The sequence below is a fragment of the Echeneis naucrates genome, chromosome 4 (assembly GCF_900963305.1).
Source record: "Echeneis naucrates chromosome 4, fEcheNa1.1, whole genome shotgun sequence".
Lineage (NCBI taxonomy): Eukaryota > Metazoa > Chordata > Actinopteri > Carangiformes > Echeneidae > Echeneis > Echeneis naucrates.
Window position 1 is genome coordinate 3,804,950 of NC_042514.1, and position 26,047 is coordinate 3,830,996.

The 26,047-nt window shown below is 45.7% G+C and overlaps 1 protein-coding gene across 1 annotated transcript; it reads right to left on the minus strand.

The window, feature by feature from the left end:
• rnf220b (ring finger protein 220b) lies at nucleotides 1-25,638 on the minus strand. Its single transcript, XM_029500713.1, has 16 exons — nucleotides 25,615-25,638; nucleotides 23,621-24,232; nucleotides 7,817-7,943; nucleotides 7,042-7,084; nucleotides 6,847-6,939; nucleotides 6,367-6,409; nucleotides 5,938-6,027; nucleotides 4,241-4,284; nucleotides 3,836-3,923; nucleotides 3,089-3,185; nucleotides 2,858-2,917; nucleotides 2,701-2,762; nucleotides 2,425-2,509; nucleotides 1,448-1,556; nucleotides 655-729; nucleotides 1-556 (listed from the first exon to the last, which is right to left on the minus strand). Exons 2-16 carry the CDS (start codon nucleotides 24,210-24,212, stop codon nucleotides 485-487), a joined length of 1,680 nt encoding a protein of 559 aa, XP_029356573.1. The 5' UTR covers nucleotides 24,213-24,232; nucleotides 25,615-25,638; the 3' UTR covers nucleotides 1-484.
• Nucleotides 25,639-26,047: the final 409 nt, after the last annotated feature.

A 26,047-nucleotide genomic window follows, 5' to 3' on the forward strand; every position in this document is an offset into this window, starting at 1 on the left:
GTTATGAGATTACCGCTGATGAACCGGCTGGAGCCAAACTAAATAATAAATGGCCTGATCAAAGACTCTGTACAGTAAATACAGTCAAGTTGTTCTGCTAGTCACCATCATATACACACACCGATCCAAACATACACAAAAGTATGTACACATTACTGTTCTTCCCTCGTAAAGCGGACCAAAGGGGTCACAAAATGGATAATATAGTCCCAATATTTGTGTTTTTGAGTGCCTGAGCTCTCGGTTGGATTAAATGTTTCTTCAGCTCCGGTTGCAGCAGGAACGCAGATTTTGTACAGGGCTGTTAAAGGAAGGTCAAAGGTCACGTTTGCTGTCTGTTTCAACGTGGAGCTTGGGAGTGCACTGACGTTAAGAACGAACCAGGAAGCCGTGAGGAGGAAAGGGAGGGTGGGAGTCTATGACAGGCCAGCTGCCCACAAGTCCACCCCTGATTGGCTAAAAAGGGAGAAGCCCCTCCCACGGGTCACAGGTAAACCCGCCTCAGGTCTCCAGGTGAGGTGATGGTGTTGCACTGAGGACACAACTTCTTTGCTCCCTGTGGAGATAAAAACAAACACAAAGTCACGTTTATAAAAAAAAAAAAAGTGTTTTTGCCTCATTTTCATCACTTCAGACTTGTTTCTGATGTTTTACCAGCGTTCGCAGCCAACACTCCTCACAGTGGACGTGCCAGCACTGGATGGAAGTGAGCGGCGTCGTGTACGTGTCCTGCAGAGAGATGAACGAGATGATGCGGGTGAGGATTTCCTTCCTGCAGTACGAAAAGTTGCTAGACGTTCATGTGAAACGAATCACAAACGAAAACGAATCAACTGTCCCTGAAGTGACGTACCCGTACATCAGCAGATAAAATAATAAATAATCATAAAAACATAAATTATAGACCTTTTTCAGTTTAAATTCATTCTAAATAAAACTATAAAGTGCAAAAAAAAAAAGGCCAGTGAAAATATTTAAATGTCTTTGGATAGTTTTTTTTTTTTTTAACAAAAGGAAAACTGTTAATTTTCTCGCATTAGAAGATTAAAGGATTACGTGAGCGACATTTCTGTTATTAAATTATTTAAGTGATTAAGTGAAGGTGAAGATACATTTTCTGGAGAGTAACTGTTTGATTGATTGACCAACTGGGAGGGAAAAGTCAGAGCCAGATTTAAAGATCAAGATTTGTCTTGCACGCGTTAATAATTTGAAACCACAAAAATCACAATTCAAGTCAACTGCAATCCTGCTGAGGGTCTCCATTTTGGGACGATTTTGAATAACGTCACTCTCATATTCCCGTGAAAAAAAAAAAAAAGATCCTGACTTATTGCCCTGCTCGAAACACAGATCCCTGAAGGAATATCATCCGTCTCTGCATTACTGCGCTGTTATCTCCATTTTGTGTGTCCGCTCTGTCGCTTTAATTTGCCTTCGTACTCACCATGCAGATGAGACATTTAAATCTGTCTCCTTTAGACAACTGTTTCTCCAAATCCCGTATCCGGGCTTTAAGTGCATCCAGAGTTGTCAGTGCGGAGTCCTCTGAGAGTCTGCGCATGCACACACACACACACACACACACACACACACACACACGGATGGATGGAAACAGGAGGGGAGGGGGGAGGACGCGTGAGTTAGGCAGACACTGGAGAGTCATTTATAAATCGAAGACAGATTAAATTATTCGCTGGCCAACATGGACACTGAGCATGAAATTTAGCAGCAATCACATTGCCTGCATTCGCTGTCTCATTTATCATAAGTGTGCGTGTGTGTGTGTGTGTGTGTGGGGGGGGGGGGTCGAGGTGAGGCAGCGGGAGGAGGGAGCCGGGGTTTGGGTGAGGTGTCAGGATCCTCACAGAGATATACACAGACACACACTCTCACGATTACCGGACAGACTTCACGTGCAAACATACTGTACATGGAGGCCGACGGGCCACAGCACATTAAGGCTGCGTCGCCTGCTACGACCTTGATTGATGAGATCATCACATTGATATAGTGTTGTGTATCATGCTGGTGGGAGCCGGGGCAGGTAGCCTGGTGGGGGGGTATCCTTGGACAAACAATTCTCCACACCAGTGATATGACTGACTTTTCATTTTTTCTGGCCTTTTTTATTTGTGGGCTCAGGAAAGACGCTCCCGTCTCGTCCTCAAATTTTTACTTCTGAGGGCCAAATAGTCTCATTTTACAGGTAACAACCGTAAAAACGCTTCATCTCAAACACAACATGCCAAGTCTAACTGGCTGACCAATGGAGCGTCTTAGTTTTGTGTTGCCTTAATATAACAAATTCAAAGCAAACACATCAGGAAGGTTTGAGCTGCTTCTTTGAAACATGAAAAAACAGAATCACCTCCTTATTTTGGGTTTCACTTCAGATAAAACTGGATAAAACCGGAAACTTACGTCTCAATCTCGGTGTTTTTGCAGGTTTTGGGCAGAGCAGCTACGTTGCCGTCCACTTTTTCTCCACTGCTGGTTGATGGACTCCCTGAGTGAGCGAACAAATGACAAATAATGGAATAAACTGAAAAAGCTCAGAAAGATCTACCTGAAAAAAAAAAAAAAAAAAACCAAACACACAAAAAGAAAAAAACAAACGTTCTTATCAATTCTCCAAAGCAATTTCCTCCCTTCTTCCTTATTTCATCACTTCATTCATACAGAGTTCACTTCACTCACCATCATTTACCCATTTGGAAAAGTCGAGGGTTACTCTGGAGTCAGTCAACGTGCTGCTGCTGCTGCAGAATAAGGAAAGAAAACGGTCAGAGAGGCGAGAAAATTTCAAAGATCTGTGCAGAGTTAACCGATTAACGATTTCCGATGTGACGCCTACTTCACAGTCGTTTCCTTGGAGCTTTCTCCCGAGCAGGGAATCACATCTGTCTCCGTGTATCTGAGAGTAAAACTAAGGAGAAACATTACGGAGGGAGCGGACAACCTAAAGTCTGACCTGAAACGTCTCTTTAAGCTCGGCATTTCGAGACATCATGATGGATTACTAAACGTTAATTAGGATTTCTTATCTATCACCTGACAGCGTAAACGTTGTGTTGTTGAAGGATACTGTGCTCTGCCGTACTCCAGAGTGTCGTCTCCGTCCACGTCCAGGTCGGCGTCGCTGTCTCGACAATCCTTAGAAGTCGTGCTCACCAGCATCGCACCTGAAGGATAAAAAAATATAAAACAACTACTAAACTGCATGAAGACGCTGGATGAGGCAGAGATTCTTATTTCTAAGGTCATTATGAGGCTGAAATTTAAGATTGTTTGCTCGTATCAGGTGGGCGGCACGGCAGGATAGTGGTTAGCGCTGTTGCTTCACAACAACAAGAAGGTCACAGGTTTGATTCCCAGCCTGGGGCCTTCCTGTCTGCAGTTAGCATGTTCTCCCCGTGCCTGCGTGGGTTTCCTCCCACCGTCCAGTGACATCATGTTTGGGTTGATAGGTGTCTCTAATCTGTCCGTAGGTCTGAGTGTGAGTGGTTGTTGGTCTCCCCCACAACCCGGAAAAACGAGTGAGAGGAAGAAGATGAATGAATGAATGAATGAATGAATGAATGAAAATTCCTGTCAGTGCAACGAATGAACCAAGCTGCAGTTCTTCTTCTTCTTCTCCTTGGGTAAACTAAACTGGTACTTTTGAGCTAACCTTGAAGGCATCCTGCCCCGCCGTAATCTGGACTGAAAAGTTCAGTGGTTTTCAACTGCCACTCAGTCACATTATTCACACTCCACTGAAAAAGATCACACACATGGGTACCTCGATGGCGCACACACACACACACAAACGCACACACAGATTTATGATTACCTTTAAACCCCCCGACTATAGACGTCATCTGTATCCTTCTCCTCTCGTTCCACTCGTCCTCTAATGGCACCAAGTCCGCTGAACCCTCCTAAAACACACAGACACACACATATATATGTACACATTAAGAACACAAGTTGGCTGTCTGGATGAATATGTCTGTACGCCTGCTGTAGCCCTGAGCTGTATATCTGCTTCTGTGTTGTCACAGCTGTGAACCGTCGCCTGCAGCGCGTTCACACGGATACACACTCCGGACCGACAGTGATCCTGATGCTACGTGAACGACGGCAGTCAGCGGCGTCGGGGAGATTCAGACCGCCAACATTCTCACAACCTGCCCTCCGCCTTTTTATGTTTTTCAGTTCTGATTACAGGACAAATGTCGGGGAGACAAACACACACCTGTCCCTCCTCCGGTTTCCTCCTCTTCAGCTTCCCGATCCGGACTGAGAACAGACAGAAGAAAAGCACAAGACAGTGATACAGTTACTGAAAGGCCGCAGTCACTTCCTTTTTAAAATCACATCATGAGCAGCTGTTTTTTTTTTCTGTCCGTCTGTCACACAGATAAAACTAAGAAAAAAAAAAATAGACATTGCTGACATTTCCCTTTCAGTTTGACTTTATTTATGAGGGAAAAGGTCTTTTATGCTTTTCTCACTCTAAAATATTTAAGATAGCTTATTTAATAGATGCATCAAAAGGTGCAGGAGATGGCACTTTTGTCTCTGTGCAAAACTCACTTTAATGTCCGTGTCAAGATTTTAAATTCAATTAAAGTTGTACCAGTTTTATTTTAAAACACTCCGGGAAAGGTTCTGTAGTTTTTCATCCATGAAGACGGTTCAAAGATAATATTAACACCCCTGCAGTGGGCGTCTGATCTACATTCAAGATCTGCCGTGTTTTCCAAAAATTCACTTTTTATGTCGTTTAGAAAAAAAAAAAAGCACCAACACTGACCCCCAGGACCAATATATCTTATAGGATAATATAATACTGGTACAATAATAATAATTATAGTAGGAGGACACATTTGTGGGTGTTAATGAAGCTTGAGTTTGTCTGACAGGACTGTGGAGGATGACCGCTGATGTACGGCACAGCCGCAGCTCTTTTTAGTGTGTATGTGGACAATGACACCGAAGCATGAGGCTCCATATACACAACAACTGCAGGATTTGGGGCAAAACCTTCCTCCCATCTCCATCCTGTCACGCCCCCGCCCCTGCCCCTCACTTTCCTCCCTAATATAAAAGTTAACATGGCAGAACACTAACTGCACCTCTTCTCCCACTCTGACCTGACTGACTGCAGATTGCATAAGGGGACATTAAGTTTTAGGGCCCTCTAATTCCTGGTGGATGACAGTGGCCCCCAGGTGGTGGTGGTGAGGGGAGGAGGAAGGAGGGAGTGGGGGGACTCAGATAGCTGGTGGCCGTGACCCGATCGCTGCCATCCCAGCGAACATAATGAGGGTTAAAGAGACGGTCATAGATGAGGAAGACCTCATCAAACAGAGAGAGAGAGAGAGAGAGAGAGGTTGATTAATCAACAGAGGACCCCCCCCCCGTCCTCTTCTTCTTTTTCCTTCCTGACGTGTATTTAGAAGCTCATTATGCTGTCCTGTTATAGGGCCCAATAAAGGCTAACAGACCTCGACAGCAGTGGCAGTTTCAAGAGGCAGCTAAGAGCCAGAGAGTCTCTGCAGCAATAATAACAGCAGCGTTCTGTACGTCAGCGCAGGGACACTGTCAGGTGATCACAACAACCAACTGCGACGTAACGGCAGAGACTTATTTTAGATCCACGGGGGCACAGGTGGAATATTCAAAGTTATTAGTGGCTCCTAACTGATGGATAAGACTTATATTACTGTAACGATGAAAGATTAGATAAATATTAATATAAAGTATAATATCTGACGGCGTATAAAATATCACACACTGAATAATTAAACGTGTCATTAAAAAACATTGCTCACTAATATTTATGAATCATTTTCCTTATTAAAAACAGCGAAGCGTCACTTTCGTGATTCGCGAGACAACCGTGTCTCCTCGTGCATCAGAGTGTGGGGATGAAAAAAACCAGCTTACCGGCTTGTGTGCAGTCTAGGTGCGCTCCTGCGCTGTGGGGGCGTAATGGGGCAGATTTGACGTAGCACCTGCACCAGCAGAGGTCATCGACTGTTAACATATCAAGAGGTCAAAGTTGAAAGGTTAATAGCTCCTCTGCTCGTGTGGGCGCTAGGCCGGTGGAGATGGTGTGGGAAAAAGGGTGATATCCAAACGGCTGGTGGGGGAGGGGAGGGAAGGAGGGGTGGTTGGATGAAACACACAACTTGGGCGCATCAGTGTGAACAAAGGAGACTAGAACGTTATTTATTTATTTTTTTTATTTCTTTTACTTCTGCCGCCTTCTTATTTGTTTTTCATTTAAAACTGCAGACGTGACTGACTGGACTGTACCGAACTGAGTCAGCAGCAACCAAACACAACATGCTCGCTCTGCGTGCGTCAACGTACCGTTTAGTCGTGTGTGTCTGTTGGCCCGCACACGGAGGAACGTCTGTAAGCAAACAGAAGATTGACATCAGGACGTTTTTCAGATTTTGGTCAGTTTGTACACTTTTGCATTTCTTTTAATGCTATTTTTATTGAAACACAAGAAAAAAAAAAACAACAGTTTGGTCGATGTGTCAGTAAATGTAAAGTGTGATTTATGGATGTAACACAGTAATCTTCACTATTTGACCAAAGAAGAAGAAGTGACTGCCAAACTGACACCATCTTCATATTACATGTGGTTTTTAGTTCACATTTCATTTTCTTAATCCACTTCTTCATAATGTAATTGCTCCTCTGTTACTTTTTTCTTTTCTGAATCACGGGAGTAAGAAAATGTTATTTTTTCATTACATTCAAGTCTAAACTCGAAATTTGTACGAATTTTAAATGTTTCTCTGTGAATCTCTTGATAAATATGAGACTAAATATGAATCCCACCTGATATCGGTCAGAGTGGGCGTCCTCAGCAGGTCGAGGGGGCGAAGAGGGAGAACCCCCTTCACGCTTTATGTGCAGAGAAAGAGAGAGAGACTGGACAACGAGAGAGAGAGAGAAGAGTCAGATGCAGGATGATGATGATGGTGCGTATATTTTTTGTGTTTTCTTTTTGCTGCATGTGACAGTTGTGTTTACCTTTGGCGTCCTTATGAGGTGATCATGCTGAACCGGAGCGGCACTGTCGAGAAAAGAGGCTTGTGTGTCAAATGAGATCGACAGTAACACAGACAAACAACAACAAGAAGAACACACGCACACACATAAATCAGCTGCACATGTTCTTCTGCAACATGCAAACAGAATTTTATGTTTTAAATGTTACCTTGTAAATCAATTTTGCTTTTACCTCGTGTGAATTTGTAAGGGAGACAAGGTATAACCACATTTCACTCCTCACTTCATGTAACTGTTACACTTACACACACACACACACACACACACACACACACACTGTGTCCCCGTGGGCCAAGTTCAATTTGAAACCATTACTGTCCACGGAGCGGTCGTTAAGCAGATTTGGAGTGTAATGTCTTTATTGGAGGAATCATTCTTCTGGTCTAAGCAGCAGGTAATGTGTGTGTGGGTGTGTGTCTGTGTGCGCGCGCACAACTGCTCTTTCTGTGTATGTTGCAGACTGTGAATGTGTGTTGTGCGTGTGTCGGCCTCAAAGCAGCCATTAGTGGGACATTATTCCCCCGCTGTTTGAGCTGTTGCCTTGAGGCTGCAGGCTGCAATATGAAATATGTATGGAAGGATGATGCAGCGTGTAAACACTGCACGCAGGTGACAGAGAAGACGGTCAACATTCATTTTCTTCCAAGAGCTGAACAGAATAGAAAATCTGGAGTGCGAAACGGGAAGAAAGTGACACGTGGATAAATGGGAGGAGTGGAAGATGTGAGGCGGATACCTGATTTGCAGCTGGGCCAGTTTGGTTAACTCCTGCTCCATGTGCTCCTGAAGCTCTCCTGGTCTCAGAACGGCCTGGCAGACCGGGCACATCGGCGCCTGAGCGTCGTAGAGGCTCTTCACCTTAACTGGACGGAGGAGGAATGAAACTTTTACAGGAGCTGACTGAAGATGTGTCGGGATCAGATTCAGATCGCTTTGGTCTCCCCGGCTCTTACAGCACAAAAATGTACCGGCTGTTTTGTTTTTTTTTCCCAACAAACATTGTTCTGCAGATATCTGGACAAATTTACAAAACAAGAGTAGAAGAAGAAGTAGAAGAGACTGTTGACAGTGAGAGGTTTGCAGAAACTTCACTGAAAAAGGTTATAACTATCAGGAATGAAAGTTTTTATTTTTTTTCCTTGAGTCAAACTTCTGTATTACCTGTAAAATGTAAACAGTGTTTTATAAATATATATTCTATAATCATGTATTGGAACAATTTTTTTCACGAGCGTTTTTCAAAATCAGTCACAAAATGCTAATCAAGGGCAGGAATCGTCAAGAATTAGATTCAATCAGTAAACCAGGACATCATATTAAAACAAATAGCAGCATTAAAAAGGTTTTTAAGGGAAATGAAAGACTTTAAGGGATCCTGGAAAAGCTGTCGGACAAACGTTGATCGTTTCTGAGCTTTGTGGACTTTTTGACAATCCAGTGTTTACTGTTGCAATCGCACCGCTAAATAGTTACCAAAAAGTAATGACAGCAAAGCTTTTAGATGGAATTAAAAAAAAAAAAAAAAAAAAACTCCCATTAAATAGAAAATAAAGTAAACACACCTGCGGTGAGATTTCACTCCACCATTTGTGAAAATGCAAACGCTCTAAATTGTGTAGCTGTGTCTTTGTGAGTGTGTGTTCAGTAGACCTCTCTGTATAATTGACCGACAGTAGGAGTGTGAGTGAGGTTACACACACACACACACACACACACACACACACACACATATATATATATAAACACACGACACACTGCACCGGCCCCCTGCTGTCAGTGTGTTGACATCATAGGCTGTCAATAGGAACATTACCCAGGAGGGCCACTCGGCCCATTGGGCCCCACTGATGGATTACTGCCATAAGCAGCCAGCTGGGAGCCCGAGGAGCTCTACTATATCAAGATTTTACCTAGTAGATGAGGTGATTTACTCCTGAAAGCCATCAATCACGCGCAGAGAGCTAGTAGGCAAGACGCACCTAATTTGCCATCACCACAGTGGAGAGAAAACAAGTGGCAGAACATCACAAACAGGTTAATGTCTCTGGCAGTATCTGAGCTCAGCGGACTGAAGTTCCTTTTACACAAAGCCGACTCCGCTCCACATGTCCGGCGACACGACAAGATCGTCCACCGCTGGCCGCCGCCGCTGACATCAGTCGAGCTATGAGCCCACCTAATGAGAAACCAAATAGGACAAAATGGCCTCTAAATAAAACATGGGGTGGAAAATAGAAAGTGGAGTCAGGTGTCCTTGGGAGAGTGACAGCTCTACTGGTTTCAACCCGACTCCCCTCCCCGCCTTCTTTCTCTCTCCCGCCTTTTTTGCATCCCCTCGCGGAGGCCTAAATGACTTTTCTCGACACGCATCGAGCGTTCCTGAGCTTTCGGCGCTCTGCCGCCCGGAACATGCAGGCGTCAGTAAACAATGAAATCTCTGGGCTGAAATTGAATTTATAACTACATTACCTGCACAGATAGCGTCTCTGAATGGCGCCGCGATAAGAGCAATGGGATTTGATTTTCAGGTGTTTTATTGGTCCACTTTTTTGGGATAAGCGCCCCCCCCCCCACCCCTCACATGCTCTTCTGACTGCAGCCTTGCCCCCACCGTTCACCTCTGCTCCAGACAAACATCAGATTTAATGGATGTGGTTGCATGCACGGCCGTGTTGTGTCTTTGTGCGTGTTTGTTGGCGGCCTGTCTCAGAGCTTGCGCTGAGCTCTCGTAAGTGACAGTTGTTGGTTCATGACCACCTTTTTTTTTTTTTTTTTTAAACACATCTCCATCCCCCCGCTGCTCTCCGCCCCCTGCCCACATAAACCCTGTCAGTATCAGTCAGCGTCAGCCCCTTTTCACCCTGGGGGGTCTCAGACAAACAACAGGGGGCTGTAAAACCTGCCTGTGGGGCTTGTTAACTGTTCGCTCACTACGGCAACTGGCTCACAGGGATTGGCCTTCTCTCACCGGCCTGCGCTGAACCGGACTGGCCCATCTCCTAATGGATTCACCGTGTCTCTGTCTCTGATTGTCTCCTCTTTCTCTCTCTTTGTGTCTCGACCTCCTTTTCCTGACCGCTTGGTTTTTTTAGCCAGCTGCCATTTGCTCTACTCCCAGATATGGATATATTTAAGCTGTGTTCCTATGAAACAAAACGCGAGGATGGGAATGACACAGTTTCATTTTTAACCCTACTTTGTGGTCACTTTAAAATAGACTGGGCTATTTCGGTAATTAGTTTACATGTGGACTGGCATGGATAGTAAATCCTTTTTTGGACAATTAGCGCAGGAAAGAATCAGAAAAATAAGCGAGGGCAAACACACGTGAATATAATCTCATCTCGGCACAAATTGAAGTCTCTGCACTCTCCTCACTACCACGACCGTCGTGACATTGTGAAGTTCATTTTATATGTGTGTGTGTCATCATTCTCCCCTTGTGCGATTGATGGTCGAGTCCGGTTTCTGTTGTTCTGCATCAAGACGTGGACTGTGACTGTCCTGGCTTCAGCGCTCGGCACAGAAACAGAGAGATCAGAATCCCGCTGACAAATCCTCAAAAGCGTGGAGCTCCCCCGAGGGCTCGGGTAATGGCCGATGCCAGCGCCCATATGACGGCTGCCAGTTCTGCTGATGCAGACGGAGCGGAGATGCCTAACGTGACCTTTAGTGAATGCCACATCACATCAGGCCTGGATGTCACCCGCTGACATTATGCCGGGGCATGAAAAGGCTGTTCTGCAGGGGGAGACGTGGTGACGAATGTCCCCCCGGTGACAAACCTGTGGACGTGGTATAATTCTGATTGACGTGAGGAGGACTGGACGGCTTTGAATGGCAGGGGACATATGAGCGAGCATCCAGGGGAGGATGTGGAGGTCGGTTTGGGTCTGTTTGTCTGTAATTTTTCCCCCCTTCCTTTCTTATTCTGCGTTCATTGGCGATAAAGTGCTGAGACAACTCACTCCAACTGGCATCATTATCCCAATCATCAAACAATTCTCTAAGCACATCAGAAATCCCTCTATAAAGCCATAACAAGCACAGACTCTATATAACCAGTGGGCATGTAGAGATTGGCGGGGGGAGTAAAGTTAACGCTTGGCGGCTAACGCTGCAGCGGTGGGTTGTGCAGGCAGGTCCTTGGCACACTTTCAGAGGAGATGGAGGGCCATAAAAGCCATTGGCTCCTGCCACACCTGTACCCCACCCTATCCCGCGGCCTGCTTCCTATTTAAAAGCGTCACATGCAGGATATTAGTCAGGGTTTTTCGCCGTCTGTGAGGTAGAGCTAACCTCTGAAGCAGAGGGGGGAGAGGGGAAAGTATGCAGGCCGCCGTTTGTTTTTTATTGGGGAAATAATGGCCTATTGAGAGGTTGGGTATTTAATGAGCAACATAATAGGCCCTGTAGTAACACATCTGCTATGAGCAGAGTCATTTCCTCAGCTTTCAAAGGCTGCTGCTCCACCCTTTGAAACAGCAAGTCCAGTTGCCTTTGACTGAGTACTTATAGATATCTGCTTTTTATTAATTGAAGAATTGCTACACCGGTAATATACAAAAAGACAAATCTGCTGCAAGACCCCGCATTCGATTCTAACCACATTCAGTGGCTGATGAAGGTACACTTCCTCTCCTGGCTTGACCTCAAATCTCTCGCTGTCCGATCCAATTCTAGCATCCTTCAAAAATATCCTTCCCTACTCTGCAATCAATTGTGTTTAATGTATTAAAGACACTCACCACAACCACCGCAACCTTAGGCCCTTGCACAAATCAATGCCTCGTTAGACTGCTAATGATCATTCATTGACTAATAAGATCTGTATCAACCTCTTGTAGAACATTGATTGGCCTTTGGCCTCTGCAGTGCTCGGTGCATTACGTGGACAACAGGAGACGGCAGCTGTGAGTCCCGGGGAGTCAGATGATGAAAAAGCTCCTGTCGGGAATGGACAGGAATCCTAAACTCCAAATAGACTCATTCTGAAGCACCTCAGGCCGAAGCCCTTTTCTTCTGCCCTGCGGATCAATGGACATAACCTCTCTGACCACAAGTCAATCAGCACACAAACCCCCAATTCCTCTACCTACTCGCTCTTTCTCTCTCTCATTGTCTCCATTAGTCACTGCAATTGCTCCATCAGGTGCAGGCGTGGCTCAGCATGTCTGTGTCCAATCATGTCATTGATGGAGAGCGGACCGGGTGGATGTGCGACGGCGTCCCTGTGACCATATTTCCCTCTTCAGGACCTGAGGGCAAAGATCGAACCCTGCCTCTGCTCCGCTTCTACCAATCAATCTGATCCTCATTGAGATGCATGGCCCAATGATCTTTGATAGTGACTTACAGATTAGAAAGAGGGAATGGAAGTCGAATGGGGGGAGGAGGGGGTTCGGCCTGTCCTTGTGCCCATATGAGGCTACTTACAAGCCAGCTCGTAGGAAAAACTGCTTTTATAATAAAAGGTTCAGTTCTTTTCCTATAAGTTGGGGATCTCTGTGTCAATATTTCTGCCTCTAGAGCAGATCTAGGCAAACTGGAAAATCAGAAAGAAAATAGATAAAAAAAATGAATAAGTTCCTAAAAGGGAGATCATGAAAAATGAGGAAGATGAAAAGAAATGCATGCATAAAAAATTTACAAGCGTATTTCATGCAAGTAATTTCACAGCAGTGACAAAATTATTGTTTTCTCCCCGTTAACTTTGAGCATTTTGGATAAGGTCACCATGTCTAGCCAAATCAGGCCCAAAATCCCCCTCAATTCAGGTCTATCTGCTGTCAGGACCTCTTCAAAGCCAAAAACGTCCAAAAAAGAAAAGGCAGATGTGAAACTCAAAGTTTATGATCCGCAATCCAAGACTGCAGATGTATTCGAGGTCATACTGGGAGCGGCAAAATGCCAGATCCAGCTGCTGACTGCTGTCCGTCAAAGTCAGAGCAGTCGCACTGGATCAAGAAGCCGCTGACAGCGGACACCGATACAGAGCGGCTCACCGGCGGCCTGTCACTCATTCTGCACCAGGCGAAGATCCAACCGTCAGGATTCTGTTCAACTTAATCTAAGTGGGACAAATAAACACCTTTCACCTAGAAAATGACGACACCGTTGAAGGCTGCGTCTGCGGACTGGTTATCCTGCCAAAAACGTCGCCGTTCTGCAGCTCAAAGAAACTGCAGCGCCATGCTTGTTGGCATTTTTTTAGCAGCAATGGAAGAAATTGGCAGCAAAAACATTAAGTTAGTGAGTAACTCTGGAAAATGTGAAAACCCGCTGTGAGGTATTTATATTTTATGTACTGGTGTGATTGCTGCAGTATATTTTATTTCCTTTTTACTGTGATTCGAAGCCATTCATTCAAATCGATAGCTTGCCATGACCATCGCAGCGTGTGTGTGAGAAAACGAAGAAACAAATAGACGATCACAATCCCTCGTTATGGGGTAATTAGATTGGCCCTAAAACTACAGATCACTGTAACTTGCACCACTGGTTAATACACATTAATACTCTCTCTCTCTCTATTATTATTCCATTGTCTCCTCATCATTTCCCTCATTTTCTTTTCTCCCCCCTCGCTCTTTCTCTCAATTAGTGGTTAATAGGGAGAAAATGAGAGGATCGCGCTGTTACTCACATCAACTTTCCTAAATAGTGCCGGACAAACACTGTGTCAGTGCGTGTAAAACTCACTGAAGAGTTTAATTATGCCAGGAATGAACAACAACCAAAGAGGCCATTAAAGCGAGCTTCTTCCCAAAGGCTCAAACCGGCTTTCAGCGTTTTCATCACAGGAGCCGCCACAGGGGGTAAACTTGATGCTTTTTTTAAAATAAATATTTCCCCAAAGGAGGCAGCTGTAGTGAAGTGACACATCCACCCAACACGATCATTCTCCGACACTGGTTTTTCAGCAGCTGCGTACCGTGGATTTTCTATATTATTACTCAGAGATCTAGATGGGGCTTCCAGATGGTGGTGACAGATTTAAAACATAGCTATCAGCATAGCTGTAACATGTAGCCAAAAAAAAAAAAAGAAAAAAGAAAAAGATATTATACTAAGCTGAGTAGAAGAATGCGTTGTGTTCATTTCGCTATGTTGTGCGTTCTGTTGACTGTGTGTCATGGAAAACTGAGGCAGGAGTTGTGTAAGAGTTTAATGCATAATGGGGGGGGGGGGGGGGCAAATGGCAAAAACAATCACATGCATGCGTACAGTCACGCCGAACAGATGTCCTGCAGTTCACGACGCGAGTTGTATTTTTCTTCTTTTTTTTCTTTTCTTCCTCTTTATTGGTGGGTTCCAAACCAGCTAGGTAAAAGCTGCCACATGCTGTATCGCAGCGTCTAGATATACAAGAGCGACATGACTAATGAGAAGGCTGAACAGCGGGCGGCATGGCGAGGCCGTGGTTAGTCTGTCACCTCAGCATGAGGGTCCTAGGTTCAGACCCAGGACCTTTCTGTGTCGAGGTTTGCATGTTTCATTGGTGAATCTAAAATTTCCTGAGTGTGAATGGTTATTTGTTTCCGCGTGATTGACGGCTGAACTGTCCGGGCTGTGATCACCCCACAGCGACCCCATTTGGACAAGGACGATGGATGGATGGAAGGAAAACTAAGAAGAGATGGTAGAAAGCAATCATAGCTAATCTGATAAGACCCTGAGAAAGTTTTTATTTGTTTACAGCAGAAGTTATTTTGGGGCACTTCCTAAATGTGACCCAGCACTTTCCACAGAGCGACTGAAGCAAGTTTAAAAAAAAACCAAAACAAACAAGCTTCCTTTAAAGACGCAGAACGATGAAGGGAAGATAGGAAGAGCTCATAAAGTTAAAGAAACTTTGAGGCCACCGATACAGCGGGAATGCAAATTTCCTGAATCTGAGATACAGATGTTCAGCTACGGATTATTATTACATCATTAAAAAAAAAAAAAGAAGACAAAGGCAATAAGTCAAATAATGCAAAGAATTCACCGCTGTTATTGAGCAGTGAACATGTTTGTTAGCTTTTCCTTTTCAGGTGGTCATTTCTGACCAAACACTTTGTTTCACACTTTGTTCGGGCGAGCAGCAGAAATCCTTCTACACTGCAAAAAAACAACAAAACAAACAAACCCAAAAGAAAAACTCCCACATCGGGCCTCGGACACAGTCTTAGTAGGTCGCCAGTCAGAACTTGCTCAGAGTTTTTGTAGCACCTCCACAGCATCCCTCCTTTGACCCACATCAGCGGGGCGTTATTAGAGACAAGCCCATCCCACCTCCAGATAACATCTGATACTGTCAGAAACACGGTGTTGACTGCCGCTGGTATGAAAAGAACACAAGCACCTGGCGCTATGTGATACATCTGTGTTTGGGTTAGTCACACTTCCTAAAGGATGTTATTGTGTCTGCCTGGATGAGCAAACAATTACGGCAGATGATGACGGTTTTATCTTCAAATAGACAGAGATCGAGGTGATTTGAGCAGCCAATCTTCAATGACTCACACTCAAAGCAAAAAAACAGGAATAATCCTTGTAAGGGTGAAGAAAACTTTTCAATATGCAGTTAATTACCTGCGTAAATACAATTCATTCTCATTATACTTTGCATATTTTTTCATTTTGGTCGACTGCTAGAAATATAAATGTGTAAACATTTGTTGCACATTTGTTCACATTCAGCGAAATTCCCTCTCTGCAATTTTGCATGACAAATCTAATTAGCGCATGTTTTGCCAAACTGTTGAAATCTGTTGCGGTTCGAGCATTAAACTGCAAATAAATGTCAGCGATAAATAACGCCTTTAAAGTTGTTGCTCTCTTTGGAGGATAAAATAAATCCCTGTGTGCTGTGTCTGGTTTCCCAGCACCAGGCAGACGTGTCGCTCCTAACTTTAATACCTTGTTGAGAAAAAGATGCATTGAGATTTAATGTAACACTAAGTGGACAGATGACCTTCGACAACAGCCTGTAAATTTGCTTTTAGCTGATGGTTCAGTTGTGTATAAGTGTGTGTGTGTGTGTGTGTGTGAATAAGCACACATTGCAATGGTTTAGTGTGTGAGAAAGAGGTGCAGAAATGTGTGTGCGTCATCTACACACACACTGCTGTGCAGCCCTGGTGAGCGCAGCACAGTGTGAGCCCACATCGATACGCCCGCCCCCCCCCCAGCAAACACAGGAGACACAGGAGAACAAAGAGGCCTGTGGCAGCGCCAGTGGGTATAGATCTTCTCCCCTGTGTTCTCGCTCAGCAGGGTCACACAGGAGCCGCTCACGGTTCAATGTCCTCTACTTGACTGATCGGGAGCTTTGAGCCGCTGCTAATGAGAATGGACCCTCTCCAGGCTGCAGGACCCTGAACCAGCTCACCCAGAGCAGAGGAGTCCACAAAGTCCACGCTGCTATTTCCAATTGGAATTCAGGTCAAGTCTAATCAAAAGCCATAATTGCTCGGAGACAATACGGTGAAGAGTTACAGAATAAAGAGAGAGATACATCTGACACGCTTTAAAAAGCAGATACACATGAATGTATGTTCGGATCAGAATGGGTGTCAGCGCCGCAGACGATGATAAACAAGTCGAGGTCTGACCTTTGAAATATAAGCCTTAACACAACTCAATCAACAATTACAAACAGTTGTTGTATTGAAACCATTTCAGAGTTTCTGTGACTGCACCTGCTGCCCTCACAAAGGTTACAACGGTGGCCTGACCCCAGTGGACGATATCTGGACTTGCTCTGAGCTGCGCGACTTCTCTGAAGTGAAGCTCGGCTCAGTACAGTAGCGGAGCCACCTCACGCTCTATTATGGAGTCATTTGCATGGAAACAATCCACAGCAAGTATCCCACAATCATTCAGTGATTGATTTGTAATTGCACTAATAGGGTCACGACCGAGACAATAGGATGTGTAAAGAGGAGTCCCTGCTCTTACTCAGCCTCACAGACTGACGGCGAGGCCTGCCGAGCCCTGCCTGTGTGGTCCGTGGGGACAATTAGCACAATCTCCATACTAATGGTAGTCAGTAATGGACACTGCTGAGCCTGCCAGCCACTGTGTGTGTGTGTGTGTGTGTGTGTGTTTGCATATGCATGTGTGTGAGGGAATGTTTGCATACGCGCATATTCTTCCGCGCAAGTGCCTTCCTGTGTGTAGCTGAGAATATGCCTGCCTTCGGCTGTGTGGCTGCATGTGTGTACACACTGACTTCTTGTGTGTGTGTGTGTGTGTGTGTGTGTGTGTGTGTGTGTGTGAGTGTGTAAGTAGCCGGTAGCCTGCATTTTGCCGAGGCCCCTCCACCCGCTCTGCTTGCGGTTCTAACCCTGATCCACGGCCACTCATTAGCACCATAATAAAGAGTTGAGACGACACGTAAAAGGTTATATACTGCTGGACTGCTGTTTTCCTACCAATTATCAGGCCTGTGATTTATGGCCCAGACTCAATGCTATTCTCTGAGGAGAATTGGGGGAGTGTTTACACCCCTACACAGAGGGGTGAGAGGTCAATCCCGGCAAACTTTGACCTTTAAGGCAGGGGTGTGATGGCGCTGATGGGAGTTTGGCAAACAGCTCAGCAGCACTAGATGTGAATCAATCAATCAGAGGGTCTTTAGGATGCATGTGTAAGTAATCTGTGTTTAAACTGTCACATGGACATGGTTATATAACCCAGCAAATATTAACTTTCTCTGTAAGGCCGCCATGTAGCGCACTATATATATTCCACCGTCCTGAGTGTCTGAATTCTGACATTGACATTTATGGGCCCCTAAAATATTCCCACAGTGGAATGGAAACAGAAGTGTCCGTAGCATGTACACTACTTAAATCAAAAATTTACAGCTCACTATAGAGGAAACTCTTATATCGACACCACGACATTATGCTGCTCCCTGAAGTGTCTCACTCTCAGTCAAACTTTGCGAAAAGAGAGGCAAAAAAAAAAAAAACAATCTTTATGCACATTAGCTACAATGGCAGAGATTCCTGCTTATAAAGCTGCTGAATGATGTCAGGCCGTCATGTATTTGGGAACGGAAGCGATCACGCCTGTCTTCCACGTATTGGCTTTTGTCAAGCTTCTCCACAGCTGGGGGAGCCGCAACGAGCACCAGTGACATGCTGTAATGAGATCTATGTGTGGCACCCGGCAATCACACACACATCTTGAATATGTGCGTATATATATTGTGCATGTATACATTTCTGATGTGTGGATGGTTTTGGCTGCCTTCCAGGCGTGCAGGGTTGGTGTGGTCTGGCTGTCTGTCTCCTCAGCAGCATGTGTTTAACCCCAGCATTTGGCCTTTGTGCCCCCGCTATCTGCCTGACTGATTTGTTAGACTCTGGGGAGAGGACGGAGGATGTGAGTTTGCCTGCGCGTGTGCATGCCTGTGCATGTGTGTGTGTGTGTGTGTGTGTGTGTGTGTGTGTGTGTGCGTTTTACTTCTTACGCATATGCAATCCAATCTACAGAAAAAACCCCCTCTGCCTTTACCCCAAGCTTCTCCACACACACACACACACACACACACACACGGTCTTTGATGTGAGATCAGAGGCAGCCGAGATGCAGGTCGATCAGGTGCACCGACAGAGAAGCAGAAAGAGGGAAAAAACGGAGAGCAGGGCAGAAGGAAAGATGGCCTCTGTTAAAACATGGCTGTTGTTTTAACGACCCCTGGGCCCTGCAACTCATTATGACCCCCCCCCTCCATCTCTGTCTCTTTCTTTCTTTCCCTTTTCCTCCGGCTCTCTTGTCTACACCAGCCGTCCTCTCTACACTGAAGCAGCGCTGTGCGTGTCGGCCAGTCACAGTCAGAGATGGAGGAGATATGACTCATGTCGGCCATCTAACAGGTGCTGATGGTCATTACAAAAAAAAAAAAAAAAAGGTTTCATGCACACACACACACAGATTTCCCCCTGCTACTGTAAAAGCCCAGTGCCAGACTTATAGAAATCCTGTCTGTCTCCAACAAGCCGTGTGGTCCAGTCTGAAAGCTCTGAAGATGCCTGTATGGGAACTACATCACACAGACACACACAGACACATATCGGACCACACAGACAACGCCTGAATCAAAATACGTGAGCGAAAAACCTTCCACATTCCCTCTCTCCAGTCCTCATAAGATGAAGGGAAGGACGTAAAAAAATCCAAGAGGAGTTTTCCCTCCTGCCAGGATGAAAGCCTCTTTTACTTGGGAGAACATTAGGAGGACAAACTACCATCACAACAGGAGGGGGAACAGTCAACCGCGGCGTGCACTCACATCAAACACAACCACCATTAATATTGAAATGCTTCCTCTCTGGGTGTTTCGAATCAAGACAGCCGGTGTGGTCAGTTATGGAGCCGGCAGCAGATGTCACTCTATTTGGGGATGATGCTTTATTGGAAAAGACGCTGATGTATGTCTCAAAGCTCGAGACCAAGATCTGTAGCGAGCAGATTTTACACATCGTGACAATTTTTTCTTTGTGTTCAGCCTCTTTACATCTTCTTATTGCTACTTTACAGCAGTCTTCTTACTGTTGGAGCCTGTTTGAGACGAATCACGACAACAACGTAGAAATGCATGACCAAAAAAAAAAAAAAAAAAAAAAAACCAACAACCAACTACATGCAAGCATATGGTTAGTACAACTGTTCATGCACACGCAAGCCCACCTGAAAAGGCGTATGAACCCTGGGAATAATAATGGGCAGCAGATACTATATGTGTATGCATGAGCATCGAGTGGTTGCTATTGATCTCCTGCGGTCTGCCAGTGGGATGTAAACACTGTGTCTTTCAACAGGAAGCGCCGCTCGATACGAGCAGCCGTCAACAACTGCTTCACAGAAAACACAGCGAGCGGACACTGATCAAATCTGCACACACAGCCAGAGTCTGTTGCCTGTGTGTGTGTGCGTGTGTGTTGTATGAAAGAGGGAGGTGTCAAGTTACACCACAAACTTGTGTGTGCTAGTAAATGTATGTAAAATATACACAAACAGTTATTGGTGTGAATATGTTTAATTACTGTTTTAGAATTTAATGACCGAGCGGCCACAAGCTTCTCCTGAAGGTCGTTCTGCAATATTTGGCCTAATGAATAAGCAATTTGGGGAGATTAAAACTGTTACGGCGGCTCAGATGAGAACAACACGGCTTCCCTTAAAAGGAAAAATAGATCATTTGGAGATAAATGGCTTTCACCTGACAACAGCGGTATTCTAAGAATCAGAGTCGCATCTTTATACACAGAGCATGCAAGCTGTGTGAGGAACACGCTGAAACCCATCAAACTTCACCGCCAAGATAATCCATGTGCCAAATCTATGATGAATCTATGTAATATTGATTCTGTCCGGGCGCTGCACTAGTCCGCTAACAACCCATGAATAACCGACCGTGGAGGACACTTACACACTGAGCGCATCTGGCAGAGAACCCTAAGTGTGTGTTACGCTTAAATGTTTGCCCTCTATTAACTTCCTTTGGGATTTCTTTTCACTCAGGTGAAGATTCGACGAGTCTCTCGCTGCCTCCTCGTCCCGAGAGGAGAGGACTTCGACAGCCTGTGTCTGATTTGAAGGCCTGATGTTCACATTTTCATCCAGATTCAGCACATTATGAATTGATGAGTTTGTTGGAGGGAAAATACGCAGACTGACTCTTACAGGCGATACAGTCAACTTACACATGTGGATGTGCTGCCAACGGCCGCGAGTTGCGACTCGTGAAAAGCTACTCGCGTCCTTCCCTGTTCATACTGCTGTGCCACAACAAATGCCAAGCTTCCAATGGCCTGTGCACGAGTGGATGTCAGTTTACAGGGGGCCAAAAAAAAAAAAAAAAAAAAAACCATGACAAGCTGTCAGCGTTTGCACTCTGAGTGTAAGAGGAGCTGATGTACAGATCAATCCGCTGAGCTGTTGTTTTGTTGGCCTTCATCGTTTTCTTGTCCACTGTGCAGGAGACAATTTTCAGTTTTCTGACAGCCACATCCAGTTTGTTTGACATGTTACAAGTACCACAACACAGGGGCTCTCAAACATCTGCCTCCAGTTATCACAGGTCTCACTCAGCACATACACACCACCCTGTCAGCGTTTGGCCATGATGGTGTGTTTTGCCACTCCGCTCCTCTGGTTTCCTCCAACTGGAGTTTCTGGTAAAAGGCCGTTTCAGTTCCAGCTCGGGCCTGCAGCGGAAAGCATCTCCCCGAGGAAAATAAGCATGACTCGCTCCAGTGAAGACATCTGCCCTTTGAAAGCGAGCATGGCTGTTTGAACAGCTGTCAGAGTACACCGTGTGTCTCAGACCTTCTCTGATAAAACAGAAGCAAGTCTGGGGGGGGGGGGGAGAAAAAAGCAAAACAGACAAAAGCTGACGTCCAGCGCTCGGTCATCTGCGCTCTTCATACCGCAGTGTGTGCTACTGTGAGTACACTCACATTCCTACGCATCCCGCTGTCTTTTGCTAACACTAGACAGCAGTGATCTCCTAAACGTCCTCAACAGAAAATGAAGATTGTCTTAATTTTTCTACAAAGTCTTTTTTATTTATTCAGAGGAAAGCTGAGAAAAGCATTATCACTCCACTCTCAGGTGGAGGAAAGTTCGCTGCTGACCTGGAGGTGGTGGTGGTGGTGGGGTTTGGGGGGGGGGGGGGGGGCATGGCCCTCCAAAGCATTAGACAAATACTAATGAAGAAAACTCAAAAAGTATGAAAGTAGGATTTTTATGGTCTACTTTGTGGCTCAGTGACAATTTGCATTGACGTCGCCGCTGCAGTCTGAGAGCAGCCGGCGCTCTCAAACCCCGAGAAGATTTCAAGCTTAAGACTTCTGGTCCTAAAGTGACTGTCTGTTGGCCAGTCAAGAGGAACAAGTGTATGTCAGACTTAGAAAAGTGCTGGTAGCTCAATTGCATTAAAGCTCTTAGTTTGCCTGAGCTCCAATCTAATTGGATAAAGCTGGGAAAGCAGCTTCCAATGTGCCAGTGTGTTCGAATTCATTTCTTACCCCCCATTTTTTTTTTTTTTACACGGGGTTGGGGAGGGCGAAATGGAGGGAGGAGAGATGTTCCCCATGTTCTGTTCCATCTCGTCTTTTGTCCTTGTCAACATTCCCCAAATGAGATTCCCAAAATCAGGAGGTGAGGGGTGCACGCACGCACGAGTGCACAGAGCAAACATTGTCAGACAGACACACCTCTCACACCACTGTGGATGGCTGCCGTCTCTCCCTTTCCCGTCCTTATTAAAATCCCATATTGAGATTCCTTCCTGCCACTCCGCCTCCCTGGCCCTGTCACTCAGCCACCAACCGGCGACAAAATCAGGAAGTTTCAACAAAGACACACACATATGCACAAGAGGCACACACGGCACACAATTCCAAACTTTTCTTAAGACAACTCGTCCCTGCTCCCGCCCTTTATGTGTGGGATGAAAGTTTTCTTTAGGTGATATGTATGAGAGCGTGTATCGGCGTCTCCCCCTCTTGCCTTCGCCTCTCTCCATCTCTTCTCTGCCCCCCCTCCCTTCTCATTGTCATTATTTTCGATGGTGTCCCTCTCTGATCTGCCGAGCCTTTGGGTGCTCTCTCTCCTCTCTCCTTCTCTCTCTCTCTCTCTCTCTGTCTTTGTCTGGTCCCTTTCATCTGTCAGGCGCTCCCCTTGGCGGCCGCTGCTGAGGAGGTTTGATTTCCCATCATGCCTAGCATTGCCTCCCTGACTCCCCCTCCCTTTCTCCTCTCCCTGTGAGGCGAGTGTTGTGCCCCCGCGTCGTTGGGCAATTATCCCCGGGAGTAATGAGGAGCGTCTCTCCCTCCGCGGCGAGCTGACTGACACCTCTCCCACTCATTTGTCAACAAATCAGACGGCTGGTGTGGGCGGCCATATTGAGCTGAGGGTTGTCGCTGGGAAGCTCAGGCTGAGACGCATCGCCACGTCTCTCTCTCTCTTTCTCTCTCCTCCTCCATCCTTTCCTCTCTATCTCTGCCACCTCGTTATCTCTGACAGGGTGTCATTCGTTCCAACTCTTACTCCTCCTGTGTCAACCCTCCATACGCTCCCGTGTATTTGTGTTTCTCAGCCGCCAAGAAAAGTCTCACTTCCAATAGGCCTACTGGTCATATGTGGCTAATGATCACTAAGATGAATAAGTGACACTGTTCAATTTATTTGTGTCAAAGTCAGTCACAGCCAGCCGCAGTAAACACTTTGCCCAACTAGACGATAAAGACTAGAGGGAAGAAAGGAAAATATTTTCAGCTGCGTCTTCAGTCATAAAGGCTCCTTTCAATTTGTAACCTTTTAGTCGATGCAGCTGTGGATGGTATGTAAACTCATCTGCCCTGTCATGTCGGCGTGAGCGAGCTCCTGATGTGCTCAATTAAACTCTGCATATGTGAAATATGCATAAAAAGAGGTGAGATGAGCGACTCTGAGCTTCAGATGTGTGCGTGCGTTCACATACCAGAACATGCATCTGAGGAAGTCGTGGTTTCTGCGGAGCTGGGTGAATACTCACTGTGCTCTTTGCGCTCCTCCGGGCTGGACGAAGCCTCGCCGTCGGACAGCAGGCCGGACATGGAGAACAGCTTCCTCCCCGAGTCCTCCCCTGCTTTGAGGGAGCCTCCTGAGGGGCCAAAGTCAAACTCCTTCCCCTCCACCTCTGGGAAGCAGTTTTTCAGCCTCTTGGCGGGGGTAAAAGCCGACTGGTAGCCCCCGGACTCCCTCTCCTCTGGCGGGGAGGAGAAAGGCCGAAAGGCGCCCACGCCGCTGTGGTTGAGCATACCAAGGGTGGAGCAGTCCAGGTTGGGTGGCGTGAACTGGGGGTGCAGGTGGAGCAGGGATGCTGGGAAGTCTCGGGAGGGGAAGGTGCCTGACATGGGGCCCTGCCGCTGATACATGGAGGTGAAGGAGTAGGAGGCCGAGGGGAAGGGAAGGTGGAGGTCCTTCTCCACAGAAGCAGGGACGCCGAAGGGCCGGGGCGCCTGGCAGGGGACGGAGGCGTCTCGGCCGGCCTCGGCGGTGGTGGCGAGGACCATCAGGGCGGGGGAGGCCAGTGGAGCTGGCAGGTAGGAGGGGCTGTCCATCTTGAAGGGGCGGTGAAGGTCCATTCACCTCCCTGTTAGCGGTCCTGAGGAGAGGGAGAGGGAGAGGAGCGATGAGGTGGAGCCACAACAGGACACGAAAGAATCTTCTTCCTCTATTTAGGTGACAAACAAGAAGCAGCGATTTCCCTCTCACCGTTACTTAAATTAATTCAGCTTTTTACACGAAGAAATAAGATCACTTCAGCTGAAAGAGAATATTCCATACATTTTGTTCACTTCAAAGGAAATTTGTTTTATGATCCCAAAGCCAAAAAATCTTCATCTCTTCATTTCATCAAAACACACCCAGTTAAAACTCCAGAGGCATTTTTACAATTAAAGTTTTGGACTAATTTCATTGCATTTGAAAGAGTTGGAGGAGGCCTACTGTGCCTGTAAATAATTACAACGGAATAAATTGGCAATAAAACACACATGTAGGCAAAGCCTGCGAAAGAGAAATTTAATAGTGAGGTATAAGAAATTGGATTAGGGGAAAATCTTTTAATCTTCTAATCTAATCTTTTTTGTTTGGTTGTTTTTTTTCTCCTTTTTTATTTGTTTTTTGTTGTTGCTTTTTTTTCCCCCCTATACAAAGAATTAATTGTCTCGGTAAATCAATAAAGATGTAAATGGTGCTGATTGTGGCCAATAAAAATAAATTCAATCGTGGGTCTTTTTTAAAGCAGAATAACGATCTCGGTGTAAAAGTTTCTCAACATTTCAGCTCCAAAAATCGGAAACAACAGTCTGTTAAAACCCGCTCCACGAGTTCAACGAAAGTAATTGCATTTTTTTCTAATTATAAGCTAAACAATTATATTTTTCAATCGGAAAAAAGGCGGAATCTCGTTTGCGATCGCACCGTTGCAATTTTTTTTTTTATCTGAACACAAACACGTGAAATTCATCCAGAAAAAAAGGAGGACAAAATATGAAAGTCATGTTTTGGTTCATTGATTCACTTTTTTAAAAGTTGCATCAGGATTTTTTTTTCTCGGTCTATAAACCTAAACATCTCCAGCTGAATAACTCAAAGGAGTGAGAATGAAAGTTTCTGCAGCTCCGACAGACTTTAATCGACCCTTTTTCAATCAATAAACTGTATACATCTATATTTATGCCTTCTACTTTTGCTACTCGGTGACAATCAAGAGACTTTCTTTGGCGCACATCTTAAAAGCGCAAAGGGGAAAAGAAAGTCAACATTTGACGCATTCGTGCGTAAAGAAACAACCTTTTCTCAAAAAAAAAAAAAAGCGTCGGCGAACAAGTTTTCCCTTCACCCCGCAGGAAATAACAAGAAGAAGAAAAAAAAACTAGAAACAAGCCTGGCACCCAAAGGAGCACACGGCAATCACACAAGCAATTAAACCAATTAAAACAAATGAAAGCCCGATCATCAGCAGCATCAGCCGCCACTTACCGTGATGAAGGACTCGGAGCGAGATTTATTCCGCCGCGAAGCAACTCTCTCTCTCTCTCTCTCTCCCTCTTTCTTTCTTCCTCTCCTCCAACTTCTGATTTCAAGGAAGCGGACACTTTCTCCTGGTGGCGCAGAAGAAGGAGGAAGAGGAGGAGGAAAAGAAGAAGGAAGGGAGAAAAGGGAAAAGACGCGCAGCTGCGGAGCGAGCAGCCTTCGGCCGGTTTCTCCTCCAGATGTGTTGAGGTTTGTGCAGCCTCTCCAGGTGGTGTGTTGTGTTGTGTTGTGTTGTGTTGTGGGCAGGATCGGGGGGCATCGGGGACTGGACTAGCTGCCTCTGTTGGTCTTCCCTTCATGCGCTCCGTGTGACAGTCCCCCCACCCCCTGCCCTCTTTCTCTGTTGCCCCCTCCTCTCCACCTCCTCCACCTCCTCCAC